The 19,528-nt window shown below is 37.1% G+C and overlaps 1 protein-coding gene across 4 annotated transcripts; it reads left to right on the top strand.

Moving 5' to 3' along the window:
- The first annotated feature begins 4,189 nt into the window (after window positions 1-4,189).
- LOC103716965 (CDPK adapter, putative (DUF1423)) lies at window positions 4,190-18,710 on the top strand. Of its 4 annotated transcripts, none has more exons than XM_017845162.4 (5): window positions 4,190-4,444; window positions 11,716-12,130; window positions 13,987-14,555; window positions 14,678-14,744; window positions 18,096-18,710. In XM_017845162.4, exons 2-5 carry the CDS (start codon window positions 11,746-11,748, stop codon window positions 18,590-18,592), a joined length of 1,518 nt encoding a protein of 505 aa, XP_017700651.1. In that variant the 5' UTR covers window positions 4,190-4,444; window positions 11,716-11,745; the 3' UTR covers window positions 18,593-18,710. The 4 variants fall into 4 exon arrangements, with proteins under 4 accessions (XP_017700651.1, XP_008803408.1, XP_026664208.1 ...); XM_008805186.5 differs by having other exon boundaries at window positions 4,219-4,439; XM_026808407.4 differs by having other exon boundaries at window positions 4,224-4,444; window positions 11,722-12,130.
- The last annotated feature ends 818 nt before the right edge of the window (window positions 18,711-19,528 follow it).

The following is a 19,528-nucleotide window of genomic DNA, read 5'->3' on the forward strand; positions in this document are numbered from 1 at the left end:
TGCATCCTATGTGAGTTCCTTACAGGGTGCTTCTAGAGTATCTTGTGTATATTGGCCTTATTGCATCATAACATCTCAATTCAACTTACACTGAAACGGTACGATAGGGTATGATGCTATGTACAAAATTGATATAACAATGAACGGAAAACATTACAGATTGGTTGGACCGGTCAACGTATATGAACTAAAGAATACTTATTTGGCTCCATTCTACTAGTCTTTGACAAGCTTCCACATTGGTGCCAGCCTTAGTAAACCAGGCATGTATTTCTCGCATATTGTTAGATCTGGCGTACCTCTTGATAGAGTTAGTAATCTTGGCAATTAGAAATAAAAGTTTTGAAGAGAAAATTCTGATTGCTCGATTGCACTAGAGGTAGAGCAGCTGAAACATATGATAAGTTGCATGAGAAAGATGTATAATTATGAATCAAAAGCTAGTTCTTAAAGCTAACCCCAAATCATTGGGAGAAGTCGAAAGATTGAAAGTTCAGTGCTATATGCGATGCCACTGGTCGGCTTGTGGAGAGCTTCACGTGTGAAGTCTCAAGGTGGGTGCTTGAGGGCCCATCTTCTCCAATGCATGAGTTGCATGGTCCTGTCCCATCAAAGCCTCAATTCGGAGAGCTGAGGCCTCTTGTCCCAAAAGGAGTTTCTACAGCCTATGGGAAGGCAGTATTGAGTCGATCCTGTTTCCATTGCCCATGAGATTAATCCCACCTGTTTATACTCATCTTCACTAGATGTAGAGGTCCAGCTTTGAAAAAGAAGAACCGCTTGCTTTGCCGTTTTCCTCGCTGATTTAGCTTTGAACCGGAAGAGCTTCTTGTTTCTTTCTTTCTAGAGGCTCCAGCAACTGATTGCGATGAGGCTCTATTACTCTAACAAGATACATTGACATAGAGTAAGCAAAAAAACCTGGGCTAAAGTGATTTGAAGAAAGCTTGGGAAGAAGTGAGTATCCAGCGAAGGGGAGCAGAAAAGAGAGTAAAGGAAAAAACACTTTCCATTCAATGAGAACCAAACATACCACTGCACCACACCTACTTTGGCAACTGCCAATAGATGCGCACCACTGATGGACCAAAATTAATTCAGCATTGCATAGAGAACATGACAGAATCCAAGAAATCCAAAACGGAGCATAACAGAGCTGGAGGATTCATACAATATTCACTCGGGCAACTGAGACATTGAGGTTGCAGCGCTGTAGTTCTAGGTTCTTCATTATGCTAACTGAAGCCGCACCATCCTTGGATAGGATCAAGCCACAGCGTTTCCCCAGCTTAACAAGGTCACCAGTGGTAAGCGAGTTGATAAACATAATGTCTTCTTCCTTCAGACTGTGTTCTTCCAACCTAAGGGCTTTAATCTTCTTGCTGCGTAGGCGGGCACTTCTCTTAGCACTGGCGGGTTCCGGATAGGAAGCCGCAACATGATCAGAGATAGCAAGAGATTTTTTTTTAAGGGCACAGAAAACATCAGCCACCTGCACTCTCGCCTGGCTATCACCTGGGATGGCGCCAAGTCCTCGCAGAGGAAGAGCAGGTCGAAGCTTGTGAGGTCTTCCCAGCCAAGGTATGTCCTGCTTGTTCGAACCAACACTCCAAAGCCAGCAATGATACTCTCTACTGCCTCTCCATTCCAGCAAATGAGAGGAAGGTCAATCAAACTGAAGCTCACCTTATATTAATTGCAGCTTATGGGGGATACTTGGTCCCATTGGCTCACTAGGAGCGAGAAATCGTCACCCCTTATGTGCCCCAATGCCATCAGCCTCTGAACGACCTCGTTCGAGGGGCAAAAAACAAAGGTGTTCTCCTTAAGTAGCCCTTTGTTGGTCACCCAGGAACCCGCAACCTTGGCTACCTGAGCCAAGGTGACAGCTATGTCGTCGACCCTTATGGGTCTACCAAAAGCTTCACATATCACCGTGTTGTTCTAGACGTCTCGGTTTTTGACGAGTAGCGACGGTCGTCCATTTTTTTTTTATTTTTTAATTATTATTATTATTATTATTATTATTATTATTATTTATTGTTGTTGTTGTTGTAAAAACGGCAATTCATACGACTCAATCTGCCAAAATCAAAGAGAAAGAAAATGATATAAGGAAGAAGATATACCTGCTATACTTGTCCAAATAAACTCTCTGGAGTGCGGCGCAATAAAAAAGACAATTCAGTCGGTAAGATTCCTCCTCCTTGGAATTGTGTGGGATACATAAGCGATTGGGATATGAAGCTTCCATATATCCTTTGGTGGACGGCAGAGAACACTGGGTGCTTCTTCTTTTTTTTTTTGCTAAGGCGGGCGAGTCAGACTATACGAGTACGGACAAATCCAATAAATCAGAAAATAACACATCACAAAATACCCTAGGCAACTCTCTTCCCAGGTCCACAATATGCTGCCAGAGTAGTTAGCCATGTAAGCGGCCCCCCAGTCTGCAATGCCATTGGCCTTCCTAAAACGTGCTTGGCCTGAAATGCCACCCCGTCCCTGGCTATCGCCCAAATATCCTGAAGCAGGGGGTGATCCCAACTCAGACCACTCGGACCCCCTGAATCCAATCTATTACGGTGACTGAGTTACTCTCCAAGATAATAGAATCGGCCCGCAACACGCGGCGAGCGAATATCCACCCAAGCCGCTCCTAGCTCGGCTTCAGAAACAGTGGTGTATGAGAGCTGACAGCCACCAGCGGCTACTACCTTCGAACGTGAGTCCCTGATAACAAAGCCCGCGCCCCCTCTATTCTCTTCATCCAATATCGATCCGTCAAAATTGACTTCGAGGAAGCTAGAGGATGGAAGCTCCCAAGTAAAAAAATATTGTTTATGGCGCTACTCGAGCAAAAGGAGAGTCTCAGACATCCCATTAGGTGCTTCTATGATGGGAACGTTTGGAGGATTGTTGCGCCACTGAACACCGAGAGGGACTGCGTTGGCTCTAGACGCTGGTATCCACGGAGCAGATAAATAGCCACTGGTTCCCATGCAGTGTCCTTGTCGTGGGTAGACCTGACCACGATTCCGGAACCGCCGGTTCCAGTTATGGAACCACCGGTTCCGGTTCCACAAAAACCTAGAATCTTAACTGGAACCGAAAATAGTCGGTTCGGTTTTGGTTCTAGAATCGCCGGTTCCGGTTCCGGTTCTAGACGGTTCCGGTTCCGGTTATAAAATTTTAAAAAAAATAGATTGTGTAATTAATTTGGAAAAAAATTTTAAATACAAATAGATTGTGTAACTAATACAAAATGATAATTTGTACCTCATTTTATTATTTACTCATCAATAGAGGGGGGTCGGTAATTTGGATCTCAAGAATTTGGGTTTGGAACATATATTTTCTTGCCTTTATTTGAGCGGGAGGAAGACATTTTTGATAATTAGATTGAAAAAAATAAAAATATGGGAAGGTTATGGAATGTGTAGAGAATTGGAATAGATTGAATAATTGAGAGAGTGAAATATTGAGAGAGAGATTGGAAGATTGAGTGGTGTGGTGAAAAAATTGATTTGGAGAGGTATATATAGTGTTGGGGATAATTTCGTTTTCCAAAATGCCCCTCAAACTAGTCGTTTTTTAGTTGTTAGGAGGGGTAAAATAGTCGTTTCCCAAAATGCCCCTCAAACTAGCTATTTTTTAGTTGTTATGAGGGGTAAAATAGTTATTTTTTCGGTTCGAACCGGAACCGAACCGCCGGTTCCGGTTCCATCAAACCTGGAACCTTAACCGAACCGTATTCCTTAAGGTTCCGGTTCGGTTAAGATCCATGAGACACGGTTCCGGTTCGGTTAAGAACCGTGAAACACGATTCCGATTCCGGTCCGGTTTTTCCTGGTTCGGTTCCCTGGTTAGAACCAAACTATGGTCAGGTCTAGTCATGGGATGCATACGGTATCACAATTAAGTGGGTCTCATGGGGTATCGTGGCACATGGCCCTGAGGGCCTACTCAATTATGTCCCTTGTGGGCAGGTCCATGTTGTAACAACATATTTCTCTAATCATCAAATGAAACAAAATAAAATAAAAATAAGAATAGAAAATAAGCAAATAGCTCGCTTGCCCTTCGCCATCCTATTGAATATAAGGGGCAAAGGCAGAGCATTTTATTTATTTTCTTTTCTTTTCTTTTTGCTTTTAAATTTTCTTTTGAATCGATACGGAGCCAGAAGGGATATCGGTCCCTAACCGCCTGTGAACTTTAAGGTGGCATAGCTCCTGCTCGGACTCCGAGGGCATTTCGGTAACTCGAATCTGGGGTTCAAGAGGGCCACCGCCGAAAGATACAACCCCCCGAGCCCCGCACCTTCACTCGTTCGTCTCGCTCTCTCTTCCTCGATCCAGAAAGGAAGGGGACCAATCGAAATCAGATTCCTTCGCTGCTGTTTGATGGTCACTCCGATTTACGAATTCTAGTTCTCTGTACGGTAATCCTTGTCCGCCTCCTTTTCCTTTCTAAATCTTTGAAACTGAATAAAAGATTTGTAGAAATCCACGGAAATGAACGATTTTTTCAAAACCCTAGCTCTCTCAAGATTTTGACTCTGATTCTTTCTGCTCTACTTTCTCGATTCAGATTGAGTGTCAGTCGCAAGCTGATCGTTTTGTTTGAGTTCATGTACTCTTTGATTAATTGGGGAATTTCCTCTGGGCTCGGTCTTTTCTGCATTTTTCATTCGTGCTTTTTTCTTTTTTTCTGGTTTTTAATTCAACACAGGGAAAAAACTTTAGGCGCCTATCTTTTTCAACGATTATAGTTTTTGATATACCATGTCTAGATTCTTGATTGGTTTGTTTGTTTGGGTAAGAAATACTTCCGCTGTTGACATTTCTATCATCCTTGTCCCCCCTTTCCATTGACTTCCTTTTCTCTGAGTATAAAATCCCACCTAGTCCCCTGCAAGGGAATGAATTCCTAAGGTGTTAGCGGGCAGGCTAATCAAACCTATCCTCCACAGGAATTGGTGCTAAGATATCAGCCAACATGCTAAGAAAACCTTGTCTGTTGTCCTAATGAAATCTTTTGAGATTCATGGTTCTATTTCTATCATTTATTTTATAAATTGATGGTTTTATATTTTTACCTTCAGCTGGAATTCTACTTATTGCTAGTCAAAGTTTGATATGGATTAACGAAGAAGTTTTTTTGTTTTCACTTTGATCATTGATGATGAAGATAACTACATTGTGACTTGTTTTAAATACTTTATGTTAAAATGTTAATAATGATACTTGTAAAACTTGGAAGACTTGCAAAGTTTCAGATCAGGCAATAGCTGGCATGTGGCGGCAACTGCAGGGGGTAATTGATGTGTGCACTAGTCATATGGAGGCCAATGCCATGATCATAATCAGTGAATCGTTGGTGTAAATTCATCCATGATGGTGGGTGTGTACATTGGGATGGGGGAGTAGAAAGCATACGGGAGGAAGGGAGAGGATTTGCTCTTTCTTGTTCTCTTTCCTTTTTCTTGTCTTTTTTTTCCATGCATTTAGATTTGTTTTGAGCAAAGTCCGCCGAACCGATATCAGGACCCGTACCGGTCGGTAGATGAGTTAGTATGGTAGGGCGTGCCAGTTCCATAGCGGCATACCTTTTTTTTCTTTGTGGAGTTTTTAAGTCGATTTAATTGATAATCACTCTTTTTAAATTTTTTAAATTATTTTAAGTCAAATTTGATTTTTTTGATATTTTTTTGATATTTTTTATTTTTTTAATTTTTTTTATTTCTATGATCTAGGTTTAACCTAAATGATGCATCTTATTATTTAAAACAATACAAATCATAAAATAATTAGTGAGATGCTGTGTGCTACAAGAAGCAACATGAAATATCTTCAAACCAAGTAGTGAGATGAAAATTATAAAATAACATAATTAATTACATATATTTAATATACAATATACATATTGATATTTAAAATCTCATCAAATGGCGATGCCTCTCATAGATATTCAGATCATCAGTATAGTCAGGAGGCACATCGGCCCATGTCTCTAACCAAATGGTGTTGTAGTCTTATATGTTCAACCCAGAAGGAACGCGCTTCGAATTATATGCACTCTCGGATCTCTCGCTGAAGCTTTGGCTTCGAGAAGTGTCCTTTGGCTGATAAAATGGCTATGAAGAAGCCCATCCGAATAAGCTGATAACAAAATTCGATCTGTAAGATGCTCCAGGCTGCGTAGGGTGGTAATCACCGGAAGATGTTTCAGACGCACCATATCCATATCCGTATCCATATGGGTCATAAGCTATCTGTGGCTGCGGGTAATATGATCTAATATACGACTCAAAACCAGATACATCTATGGATTTTACTTCATGTGCGAGATCATCTGCGGCTGCATTGTGTTCTCCTAAATGACCTTGAGGAGCCCATCTTCTATATGCATTTGGATCATTACGGGCTTCATCAAATCGTGCACCGTCGTTTCTATCCTGTATAATATGCATAAACTAGGATTTACCGGTGAATCAAAGACCACCCTGCAGTTGTATCTCATAAATGGTGGTATCCCGTCCTCTACTTTTCTAGCTAGCAGTTTCATGACCATCAGAACTGCTGCTTCTGGTCTCTGAATTTGAGTGAACTGACTTCTTCTCGACACTCTCTATTGAGGCTGCAAGTGCCTTTTGTTTTCTTTTTATTCTTCTTATCCTTCGTGTCACTTGCTGTCTGCTTACCCTTCGTGTCCCTCTTTGCCTGGCTGTGTTGGAAAGATATGTCGCCTTTCTGACCGAGTTGACCGGATAGCATAGTGGCCTCATCTAAGCATCTCTCGATCATATCTCCGAGAGAATATCTCTGAGAAGGAGTTATGTGGTAACCGGCTCTTCTGTGGCTACGTGGAAGGATGCGTGGAATATTGTTTTCTGCCCATTGCCTTGCATCGACCCTAGCCTCGCTGGCTACGAAATTGGCCGGTCATGGAGGCGATCATCGCTTATGAAGATCTGGCTCCTGCTGCTGGCCCATAGCCATCTGATTATAGGATCATCCTTATCATCAACCAAAGCACTATGGATCGGATCTGTATACTTTAGGTCCACTTTTCTCTAAATGCACTTCAGCCTCAACTTTAGATTGTAGTGAATATATACAAAGTCGTTAAGGCGCTTCTGTGTCAAACGGTTTCTTTGTTTGTTGTGGATGAGGGCGAAGGTGGACCAGTTGCGCTCACAGTCACTCGAGGAAACCGTCTGAAAGAGGATCCGGTCAATCCAAAATGAATCCACCATTCAATTGCAAAAATATTGAAAAAAATTATATATAAGATAGTACCATATTAGTAACCATTTAATGCCAGGTAAATGTCTTCCTGATATGTAATATACTTGAATTCATACTTTTCTTACTTACATCAGCTGCTGAGACTCCAAAGCTGTGCCCTCTCTAAATATTTTGGTTTGTGAAAAAAAACTGCATTGTACTATGTTAATAATTAAAAATACCAGTTAAGTTACACATGTCACTGAAGTTAACTAACCTCTTGTAGACATAGAGCTGCGACTTCTGGATCAGGCTTCATCTTGTAAATTATATTATACAGAGCGGTCAGAAGTTTGTCATAAATATCGATTCCAGCTACGGTATGCTGAAACAGAGGGTTCAGGTAGTATGCTGTAGATAGAGTTCGATATTTTCTTAGTAAATTATACAAGTACAGGAGCAGTCTAATTTTCAATGTTCTTACTTACCTGCTATATGCAAGTACCTACCCATGTGGTAGTTCCACCACCACTCAATGATGTATATGTACGCGTGGGCATATGTTGGATTTGCCTCCATAATCTGAATTTTTGCCTTCTCCATAATGTGATACAAGAAGCCCATCTGGGGGTACCTCTCATTGTCCACGATCCGAAGCACTTCATATAATGGTATGATAGCCTTCACTATTGTAGTGGCCCGCTGTCAGAATATCTACCTCGTCACCAAGTCCTCGACAATACTTCCTTCAGTGTCGATCCTCATATATCTACTTTTTGTTACTCAGGACTGACAAATATTTAACATAGGGCTGCTTTCTTCTTAAGAAGGCTATCAAGTACAACGTAGTTGGTAGTAAACCGTGTGATTTTTGGTCTTAAGATCTCTTCCTCTGCATACCTCCTTATCAGTGAAAGGACTCATGCATGGTTACAAATATATCTAGTGATGGTTTGGGCTGTCTCCACTATCTCAACATGAGGTCGATACAATGTGCAGCATATGGAATCTAAAAAGTATGTGGCTGCCGCTCCACAAGATCTCCCCGATGGCTTTATATTGTGGCCCATTATTAGTGATGACCTGTACGACATTTCCCTTTCCTACTTAATAAATCACCTTCTCCATCAGTTTGAGAATGTACGTGGTGTCGTGCACGTGATCAAAAGCACCAATCGACTTGTGAAAGAAAGCTTTTGTATCACAATATGTCAGAAAGTTGATAATACTTTGCTTGGTAGGACCGGTCCAACTATTACACATTACCGTCAGTCCATGTGTATGCAACTTGCTCTCGTATGGGGCAATCCATTTCTCCAGCTCCTTATTACTGTCAAGAAGCTCACCGTAGATGTCCTTCAGGCTTGGATGATCTACATCGGGATCGACAGTCGTATGGTGGAAATGGAAGACCTATAGTACGTATTGTCTGCCACATTCAGTGGGATGTGGCTGAAGTGGTATCAAGATTCAATAGCTCGCCACATATCCTTCTTATTCTTCTTCAACATTGAGTCAATCCTCTGGTTCTTCCAATCTCTGCTAGAGAAGGTATATGGATGTATATCATCGATTGCTGCTCCTCGTGGAATCTTTCTGGATGACTTCTTTTTGCTGCCAAAAGCTCCTAACATAGATGCAATACGACCATCACCTCTGTTGATGGCCTTTCTGACTGAGGAGGTTCTTCTGAGCTCTGGATCTGCACTGCTGCTCATAGAATCGAAGCCTGACTTATAATATGAGGGCTCAAATCGACCCCTATGCCTGGCCACCTCATTCTGCTGCCATTATTCATCCAAGCTCGCTTGCATGGCAACCTGAATCTGTGCCTCCTCGTCAGTTGGAGCGGACACCTCCTCTGACTCTCTAGAGTAATAGAGAGGTGGTTCTGCCGCTCGAAGTTCCACCTCCGCCTTCTTCTTGGAAATCCTCTACTTCGCTGCTCTGAAATAATCGAAGTGCTTCTTCATCAGCTGTCAAACCTCATGTAGGCATTTTTGGCACATAGATGCATCAGGTAACCACCAGCTAACTATTGCTTCAACTTGGTTACCTCTTCTTCCTTGAACTCTGTGTTGCACTAGTTGTACTTTCAATGGTACCGATCATAGAGCATTTGCCCAGGATCTTAACCAATTTCATGTTCTGACTCCTTTTTTCTTAATGGCTCTATTTTTACGAAATTTATCAACTACATTAATTTATCAATTTTTTAAAAATGGCAAAATTTTGTTATGATGAAAATAAATTTTTTTACACCAGAAAATATATTTGATTTATCTAATTCATAATATTATTTTTTTATATATTTTTGCTTATTTATATGTTTTTAATAATTTTTAGATTAAAAAATATGTTTAAATATCATAAATTCAGAAAAATATATTTTCTGCTTTTGAAATTACTTCTGAATTATGTAATACATACTACTAATTTTTCATAATTTTTGCTGTTATTTATATATTTTTAATTATTTTTTAAATTTTTAAAATAATTTTAAAATATTAATATTTCAAAAATTAATTTTTGCTCAGATCAATGTAAAACCCAATAATAGATGCTGTATATATTTTTTTTAGACTCTTGGGCATGCATTAAAGGCTACTTATTTCTCATTTTTTTTTTCAAATTTAGGCCTAGGCCACTATGCGCATGATCGCAGCAAAATTTGAATAAATGGATACCAAATTTTGCTGGAGAGTAGTTTGCATGCCTCTAAATATGCTTCTAATTTTATATTTTTTAATTTTTATTCTTTTTAATATTTTTTTATTTTTTAATCCAAAAATATATTTTTAATTGTAAAAATTATATATAGTCCAAAAATTTAAAATTTTTATGTCTTTGTTTAGTTCGTCTATAGATGTACAACATATAATAAAATCAAGCCCAAATAAAAAAATTTGGCATGATCTCTCAATTTTTGGGCTATTTTTTCAAGCTAAAAAAAAAGAGAAAATGAGATAGGAGAGAAGAAGCACACCTTATTTAAGCTTAGATCTTTTTTTTGAAATACTAAATCAGTATGATTTTTGCCGTGAAGGGAAGAGGGAAAGGCAGAAAGTTTTCCACCACTTACAAATGTTGTTAGGAAGGCCTTCTCGAGCCTTTCCAACATTCTTTTAACACTAGACAAAGGAAAAGGGAGGGGCCTGGTGCACGATCTGCATCTTCAAAATAAACTGATCTATAATGCCTAAAATGACCATTGCCAATGACCAAAAATTAAAAGTTTCAACTTTTAATTTTTACGATCAGTGTTTTTGGTTACACCCAACTTATGCATAAGGTGGTCCTGAAACCATCAATTTCAATGTTGGGGTAGATTTATGGTTACAGAGCTTTTAAATAATTGAACTTTGGTTTACACTTTTTTTTGGTGAAAGATATATGTAGATAATTTAAGATATCTAGTTAAAAATCAATTGTTTCCTTTCCAATTTACTGCCTACAATATGTTTTAACATACTTGCTCTTTATCATCCATTTTGGGTCCATTTGGTGCATATTAAGAACTTCTAACAACATAAGTGTATGCATACATATGCATATATATATATATATATATATATATATATATATATACATACATACATACATACATATATATACATACATATCCATATATATATACATATCCATATATATGTACATATATATATATATATATATATATATATATATATATATGTTATCATGTTTTAAGTCCTTTAAATATTTTCAATAATGATTAACTGCTTGGATCCTCAATTTAAAAGGCCCATTATCCATTTTGTGTCAGTAGAATTGAGACTGCTAATATACAAAAGCAGTGATAAAAAAATCTAAATTGAAAATTCATTACTATTAAACATAATTTAAACATATAAAGCATCTATTGGCCAAAAACTCAAGGGGTTGATATTTTCTACTTATGCATCAATTATTCCCATAATAGAAAATTTAATAACACAGTTTAATGTTTAGATTTGATTTATGGTTTAGAAGCACTCTGATTCATTTTTTCATGTCTATATCAAGATCAATGACAGCTAGTATTGGTGGAGAGTCCCGGTCTATTGTAAATTATGGGGTTTATTCTGTAGCATTACTGATGCCATTTTAGGAGTATGTAAGCAGTTGTCAATAAAATCCTGCAAACAAATTGGAGTCGAGTATTTTGTAGCATAAAACAAATCCTAAAATATACATTTACTAAAGTGATTTAATTGCTGTTTTTAAATATTAAAGCTCTTTAACTGCTGTTTTTAAATATTAAATCTCTCTTTTCTTCCAGAAGTTTTTAGAATTGCTAATGTTTTTGTATTCTTGAAGTCCCATTTCTTTCAAACAATTTGCTTGATGGCTGGCTTTTTTTTCTTGAACATATTTTTTTGCAAATCAAAAGTATGCAAATGACTAGTTACTGAAAATGTAGAATGCAAGATCCTTTTGAATTATCTAGGGTGGGGAACTAACTGGATGCTTTGTGGGTCCCTAGTATCAGTTAATCACCAGAAGAAATAAGTCCATGGAGGTTGATCTGTCAGAAGGGAGTAATTATCAGACTCCATCTTCAAATGGAAAGCTCCTAGTTGCCACACCTGTTGCAGGTGGTTCATCTGGTGAAGGCTTGCCTTATGCTCCTGAAGATTGGCCCAATCCTGGAGATAAATGGCGGTGGAAAGTAGGGAATAGAAAAACTGCTTCTGGCCACTGGGTTGATAGATATCTTTATCCCCCTGCCCATTTTCCAAAAGCTACTGGCAAAAAGTCGGGATTTCCAAGCAGATTATCACTTGAAGAATACATTCGGAAGGAATTTTCTGACAAGGATGTTGATTCCTTTTTTGCATCTTTTATTTGGAGGGTTCCTTGCGCTGGTCACACTCCAAGAAAAGGTTCAACTTCATTGAGTATGTGTCTTCTTCTACTATTATCTTTTATACTGCTAAATCTATCCTGTTAAAATAGTCTTGTTGTACTGGATTTGGTTTTAAGTCTGTACTTCTGTTTTATTAAATTTGCATTCAAATTGATTTAGTACTGATATTGTCACTTTATTAACTGAATCTCTGTATTGCATCATTCATAGAAAATCTTAGTGAATGTGTGCTTTTCAAGCATTCTTCAGACACAAATTACAGTTATTAGTTATCCTTGAGATGAGTTAATAAACTGCCTAAGTTTTCCTCATTACCTCCCCTGTGAATAATCACAATTGCAAAAAGATGATAATGGAAGCACTTCTTCTCCATCGAGCAAAAAAAATAGAAACAAAAGAAGAAGAAAAAGGATAAAACTGGTATCGAAGCGAAAATCAACATTTTGCGGCTGTGATACATGCACCTGTATGTGACAATAGGTAACTGGTACATATGTGGAAGATAAGATTTTGATGTTGAAAACCCAAGTTATCTTTACTTTTCAGTATCATCAGTGGTGCTACTTCTAAATGTAAAATTTGGTAAAACAAAGCCTGGACTACTATGTTGTCTTCAATCACGAACCTGGATTGTTAAAAGTATTTGACATTGTTTCTAAATCATCGACAGAAATTGAGAAATCATTGATAATGCAGATATACATGTAGTAGTTTTTTTTTATCTTTCTTGGTAGGTAGATAGATATCAGTTGGTATGACAATAGTATTTTGACAATATGGTTTTGTTTCAGTAACCATCGGGGTAGTCATAATAGTCTTAATGTTGGCTGAATTTTGCCTCTGAATCTTCATTATGCCAATAAGTTATGTGACACTTGTGGTCTATTTCATATAATATTTAAAAAGGTTAATTGATTTCCTTATGATCTTTCTTTTCGTGGAACTCAACTGGTATTTCTACTTATTATCTCAGACTACATCAAGTACCCCAAGTGTTTACTCTGATTTCCTTTCCCATGTTCACAATTGATATCCTGTGATAGTTAACAGTCTTTCAAATGGGAACTGCTTGGGCAACTGGTTAACAGCATGGAAATCATAGCATCATGTATTAGATGATATTTTTCATCCCTTGCATCTGTTTAAACTATTATTTTATGGAGGCTCTGCTGGTGTCACAGGTAGAAGATGGTGCGACATCAGCCTTTACATATTTGGGTACTATTAACTGGTGTCCTTAAAAGTGCTCTGTTCAGATACCATAATATCACCCTCTTTCACTATCTTTTGACAACCATAGAAACCCTATGTCATCATTGTCTTCATTTGGCATTACAAATCAAGGTTCATATTGCAGTTGGATCTTGTTTTAGCCATTGATTATCAGTCTGGTGTCAACTCTCCACCAGAAGTCGATTAATTATGCATTACTAGATTGTACAAGTGTTGAAGAAACTCACCAGATCTACAAGAAAAGAAGGGTATCTACGTTTGTCAAGTTTAATATGTTAGTTGGTCAAGTTTTTTCTTTATTTCCATTAATTCTTATTTTTTCTATATTACTAGATTCCCAGGTATATTTCTGTGCACCAACTACTTTAATTATTATCTTTTCCTAGAAAAGAATGCTTTAATTATTACATTGCTGCATTGACCAAGTAGATGCAAGAATTGCATACTCTATTGTAGAATGCAAGTCCAGTGCTTCTGTCTTTCTTGATTTATAACCCCATTCCGTTATTTCATTCTTCTATATCAATGCCACCCCATTGTAGGTGTAATAGTTCCAAATTAAATCTATTTATATTTTTCAAGATATTACTGTTCTAGATAATTATATTCATCCACTAGTGCTGATACTTGCATGCCTGTGTTCAAATTTTGCAGGTACTGAGAAAAACTTACATATTCATGTATCTCCATATAGTTTGGACATGAGTGAATGTTCTGGATCTGTATCAGAAATGTGGGTTGGGGGTTGTAAAGCTGGAAATAAGATGTGCAACCTCCAAGAGAAAGAACGAAGCAATGGATTGCCAGCCAAGGATTGTGATATCTGCTGCAGTGAATATGGTTTCTGTCGTGACTGTTGTTGTATCCTGTGCTGCAAAACTGTTGATTGGGTATATGGAGCTTATAGTTTTATTAGATGTGAGGCAATTGTGGATGCGAATCTTATCTGTGGGCATGTTGCACATATTGAATGTGCCCTTCGTTCTTACATGGGTGGGACTGTTGGAGGAACCATTGGTTTGGATGTGGAATATTTTTGCAGACGCTGTGACAATAAATCCGACCTTATGTCACATGTGACCAAGCTTATAAGAACATGTGAATCTCTTGACTCCAGGAATGATATTGAAAAAATTCTAAATTTGGGCTTTTGCATCTTGCGTGGCTCTGAACGAATGGGAGCAAAGAGCTTGCAGAACCGGATTGGATTGATCTTGCTTAAGGTACTATTTTTATGATTTAGTTTTCACTCTGAGCTACTGCGTATGTAATGAAATGGGAATTTCTTCCCTCCCCTTATTTATGATTTCTCAACCAACAGCATGATGTGTGATATTTGATCCAGCTTAAACAAGGTGTTCCTCTTGGTGAAATCTGGAAGATGGAGGATAGCATCTCATTGCCTACTGCAGGTCAGATTTTCTTATACTTTTTCTCAGGAGATTAGCACTGTGACACTCATCACATTTGTTACAGTCAGTACTAGTCGGTATAAATAAAGTAGTATTATAAAAATGCCGGTAGAGGTGTAAATTAAGCCTATGTTCAAATGTTGATTCCTAGTACCATAAAACATCATTCTGACTTGTAAATATTTTTAAGTACATGGGCAATAGCACTGTACAAGTATTTTAGTCTCAGTTGCCCAAATATTTTTGGTCCTTCACCCACCATCTATTCTAATCTCATTTCAGGAAAGCCTGGATGTTTCGTTAAAGGTTGCTTGAGTGCTTTTACCATCTGCTTTGCTCAGTCTTAAATTTTCTAAGCCTGCATAAGACTTTTATTGTAGTTCAGTTTTCTTTAAGCCATTAACATTTAACATCAACGCTTAGGATGGAATGCAGATATTGATATGTTTGTTATCTAATGGGAATCTTTTCCTGCAGGAGCAAGGTAACTTTTTAAATCATGTTTTTATCTTCTTTGAAGTATTTTCAGTTGGCTGGGTCTTGTGCTTGACAAGCCTTCCAATTCTTCTCACGGCACTTGTAAAAGTTCATGGGATGACTTTCTGATAAAATCTGTCCTGTATTGCCAAAAAATTAGTGCCATGTACTTTGTTAAACATCGATCAAATTGTTAAGGTAATCACATAGCATGCTTGATAGTCTATCAGCATTAGATTTACATTAAACATCAATCGAAGAATCTCCATGGATGTGGAGATTTGTGGGTATTATGTCGTCAGAATATTGTAACACCAACAAATAGTTGGTAAAGGGCTCTGGTGTAAACTGTACTTATTGCAGAAAACTCATCACTGAAGGTTTCCTAACAGATGCCCGTGAACAAACAAAATTATTTGAGGCAGCTCCAAATCTTGGCATAGGTGTTTTTTGGAACCACACCCATAAAAGTAAATAAGAAAAATGCTAAGGGAAAAGGTTGTGAAGAAACATTTCTCTAGCTCAAATGCATGCATCATCAAGGAGAGGCATTTTGAAGAACATTGAGAAAATTGAGATATTGACACTCTTTTGCTGCAAGTTCTTTCTCAAGCAAAAATTCTAGACATTTATCATTATTGGCCATCTCAATCTCACAATAGGCACCTATCAGTAAATAACACTCATCAAGCCCACTTTGAGCTCTAATTGTTGTTTTAAAATGCGGTCTAGTGCAGCTGCATATGCATATAAGGCTTAGTGACTATACTGCAGTGTTATTTGGCTGCATAATGAGCCACTAAGAGCCTACTTATGCCTAAATAACTTGCATATGAAGCCCAAGTGTATATGAATTGTGATGACAATTGCTTGTTTTTTGATAAGTCACTTCCCAAAAAAAGAAGATCAACTTTTGACTAAAATCTGTCATTGTTTTAAAATATAGCTGTGATTTTGCTATAGCGCACTATAGCGGTTTCAGACCAAAACTGCTCCAATATTTGCCATGGTGGCTTCATATAGTGTTTGGGCATATAGCTCCCAATATAGAGGGTCAGAAGCTACCATAGCAGCTGCCATTTCTATTGCTTTACTGCTGGTGCAATGTTCCATTAATGTTGTTAAGATTGGGATCAAGTCGTAAATTGTAAGAGGGGTTATTGGACCAAATCATGGATAGTGAGTTTTTTTTTATTTCTTTTAAAATTAAAAATATTAACAAATACTAAACTTTGAAGAATGAGTCAATTACAAAGTAGATGAATGAAGAATAATAGGCCATGCATATAAGTAATCCAGATATCATCATTATAATTTCATATATAGCAAATGGGTCATGTATCATGTCTAATTATTGAGAATCGTTATATATAACCAATCATTTTAAATATCCTTTGAGGCAGAATATTTTAGGAAATAAAGAGTCAAATTTAAACAAATGATTGTAAATATCAAAATTGCCTTTTGATTCCATGAACTCCAAGTTTTTCTTTAATTTTATTTTTATAAAATTATATAACATTTGCCAATTTTATAAGCTTGGACCTATTAGAGATGAATAAGTAATTCCAGAGGACATATAATTAATAAACTGTATAAATGGATTTTCGCTTGGCTACATCGGCCCCTTATCTAGCTAAAAGATTTTCTCTTTTTTTTTCAATTCATCGTTGTTGTATTTATTCATTTTCCATGCTTAGATCTGGAAATTTTCTGGAAAACTAATTATAGGTTCAGCCAATTTTGTTCTTTTAACTAGCCAAGGAAGAATTTGCAAATTGTGATGAAACCTGTTGGGAATATTCTAGATATCTAATCCCTATTATTAATAACCAGACCAAGGTAATCTTACTCCATTGTTCTTATCAAACCCACCATAAAATTATAAATCAAGTACCATGGAAGCTATTTTTCTCTGTCGGAGGTTGCAAAATATAGAGAAAATAGGCAAGATCTTCAAATGGTTTGTATTAATTTAAAGAAAGCATATGATAAAGTCTCTATTGAGAAGTCTTATGATGGATGCTAGAAAAGAAAGGAGTTTTTGTTTGTTATATTAATGTGGTTAAGGATATGTATCATGGAGCAGTTACTAGTATGTGAATTTCCAATCACAATAAGTTTGCACCACAAATCTGCTTTGAGTTCTTACTTTTTACGCTAGTTATGGATGAGCTTTTTAGGTATATTCAAGATGATATTCCTTGTTACATGCTACTTGTGGATGATATAGTCTTAGTGGATGAAACTATGGTCAAGGTTAATCTTAAGTTGGAATTATGGAGGAGTACATTAGAATCTAAGCATTTTAGATTAAACAGTACCAAGACAAAATACATGGATTGTAGTTATATTCAACTTAGGATTAAAAATAAAGGTGAGGTGAAAATTGAGGATCATGAAGTTCCTAAGAGTGATTATTTTCGATATTTAGGATCAATTTTGAGTGCGTTGGATTTTTTCCTGCCAAACCTTTCATGACTAGGAGATACTCAATTTAATTCCATTCACACAAAGCTGTTACTTTTGTCATGACCTTGGTGATATATAAATATTTAAAGAATAGCAATGCAAGGCTTGAAATATTATGAGAACATGTGTTGTCCTTGTTTTGTTTCAACTTTTTTGTTCAGTGACGTTTAATGTCGCTCTTGATGGTCAATATCCTTATCTTACATGTGAATTCCTGTCGGTAGTTCCATGATTCATCTTTGGGGAGTCATATAGCAGCTTCTAGGAAAATGTTGACAATGTTTTTTTTTAATTTTTCAAGAAATATTGATATTAGATTTTATATACTATCTCTTTTTCAGAATTTGATATTTCCATCCAATCTATATTTGTAAATTTACAAAGCTTTCCTTTTCAATTCAGGAGATACCTCCCATCTTGGAAATGAGATAACAATTTTAGGGGCACCAGACATTACAAGATATAAAATAAATGAGGGTCTCAAAGAGGAGGTCGAACTTCTGCAAAAGAATGATACAGTTGATGGGGGAGCTCAGCTGTCAGATTATGATAATGTGTCTGTGAAGCTTGAAGATGATATAGACAAGATACTTCAAGAATTGAAAAGTTCACAAGAGCTGGACTGTAAAATTGTGGAGGAAAAGCTTTATGATCAGAAAGATTACCTTCTCAGTTTATATCAACAGCTTGATTCAGAAAGATCAGCTCTTGCAAATCCTATTTCTATTTTACCTAATGGGGGTGATTGTGATAATCTTCTTGCCAATGTTCTGGACAGAGTGGATCAAATAAGGCATGAGGAGGAAAAACTCCGGAATATGATGAAAATAGCTAAAGGCTTTGGACAAACCAACAAAAGTATCCTTCATGAACACTTTGGGCTAACCTCTGATAATTGAACAAAGTATCTATATCAGTTTACATTGTTATGTTATATATCTTGTTTTCACAATTGAGAAAAAGGATAACATTATTAATATTTTCTTAAGAAATAAATGTACTACAATTGATATGTTATTCTTTGTTTTATCCTGTGTGCCATAATTTAGTTGGTAAATCACCAATGTCAGTCACTCTAATTTTTCATTTATTTGAAGTGGAACTGAGGGTCTCTTCATGTAATATGCTGGCTACTTATCTGCGTGGTAGCTTCATGATCAACATTTTCTCTGTATCAACTGGGAGCCAGTCTCCTATTCATTCATTTTTTTCATGATCTTTGACTGTTGGTTATAGGTATTCTGATGGCCGCATAGGCCTCTTTTTATCTCTGTTTGTAGTCTATAATAATTGCTGATGTTTCACTTTTCATCTTGGTGCTTACAATCATCTAAACACGATTAGGTTTATGAAATGCAAAGGAAGCACGCATTTCCAGGTCACTGCCCCAGTTTTTTTACATTTATGGAGCTGGGAAAACACTTGATATTTGGGATGTTCTTAATATCATAAGAGGGGTATGAATCTAAAATAGAGTAAGCATGGACAGGTTTATAATCTCATTCAATCAGATGGTTTAGATTTTTCTGCATTTCCGTGCATTGATGGAATATATCAAGTACCTACCATCTTGACTTCTCTGGTTCATATCACCATTCTTCATTCTCTCTGGGAAATCTTCTCAGATGAACCTGGTAAATCAGCTCCATTATTCCCTGTTCCGCTGTCTATTAACTTCTTTTCATAAATCAAGCTGTTCGTATATAATCCTGGTTGAAGTAGTTAAAGAATGACTTGTCCGTTATGCTAAATATTTCTTGTGCTTAGAAATAGCATGGCCATGAGATGCAGGTATGGAGCTGGACACAAATTAATCTCGTATGGTGCTTTCAGTT

This window comes from Phoenix dactylifera, chromosome 5 (genome assembly GCF_051530095.1).
Source record: "Phoenix dactylifera cultivar Ajwa chromosome 5, Ajwa_hap1_PhDact_Kaust_v1.1, whole genome shotgun sequence".
Classification (NCBI taxonomy): domain Eukaryota; kingdom Viridiplantae; phylum Streptophyta; class Magnoliopsida; order Arecales; family Arecaceae; genus Phoenix; species Phoenix dactylifera.

Excerpts from the sequence above, each read along its gene's own strand:
- LOC103716965 (XM_017845162.4), top strand. The coding sequence starts at position 11,746 with ATGGAGGTTGATCTGTCAGAAGGGAGTAATTATCAGACTCCATCTTCA. Across the intron at positions 12,131-13,986 it reads AAAAGGTTCAACTTCATTGA|GTACTGAGAAAAACTTACAT; the intron begins GTATGTGTCTTC and ends CAAATTTTGCAG. Across the intron at positions 14,556-14,677 it reads TTGGATTGATCTTGCTTAAG|CTTAAACAAGGTGTTCCTCT; the intron begins GTACTATTTTTA and ends TATTTGATCCAG.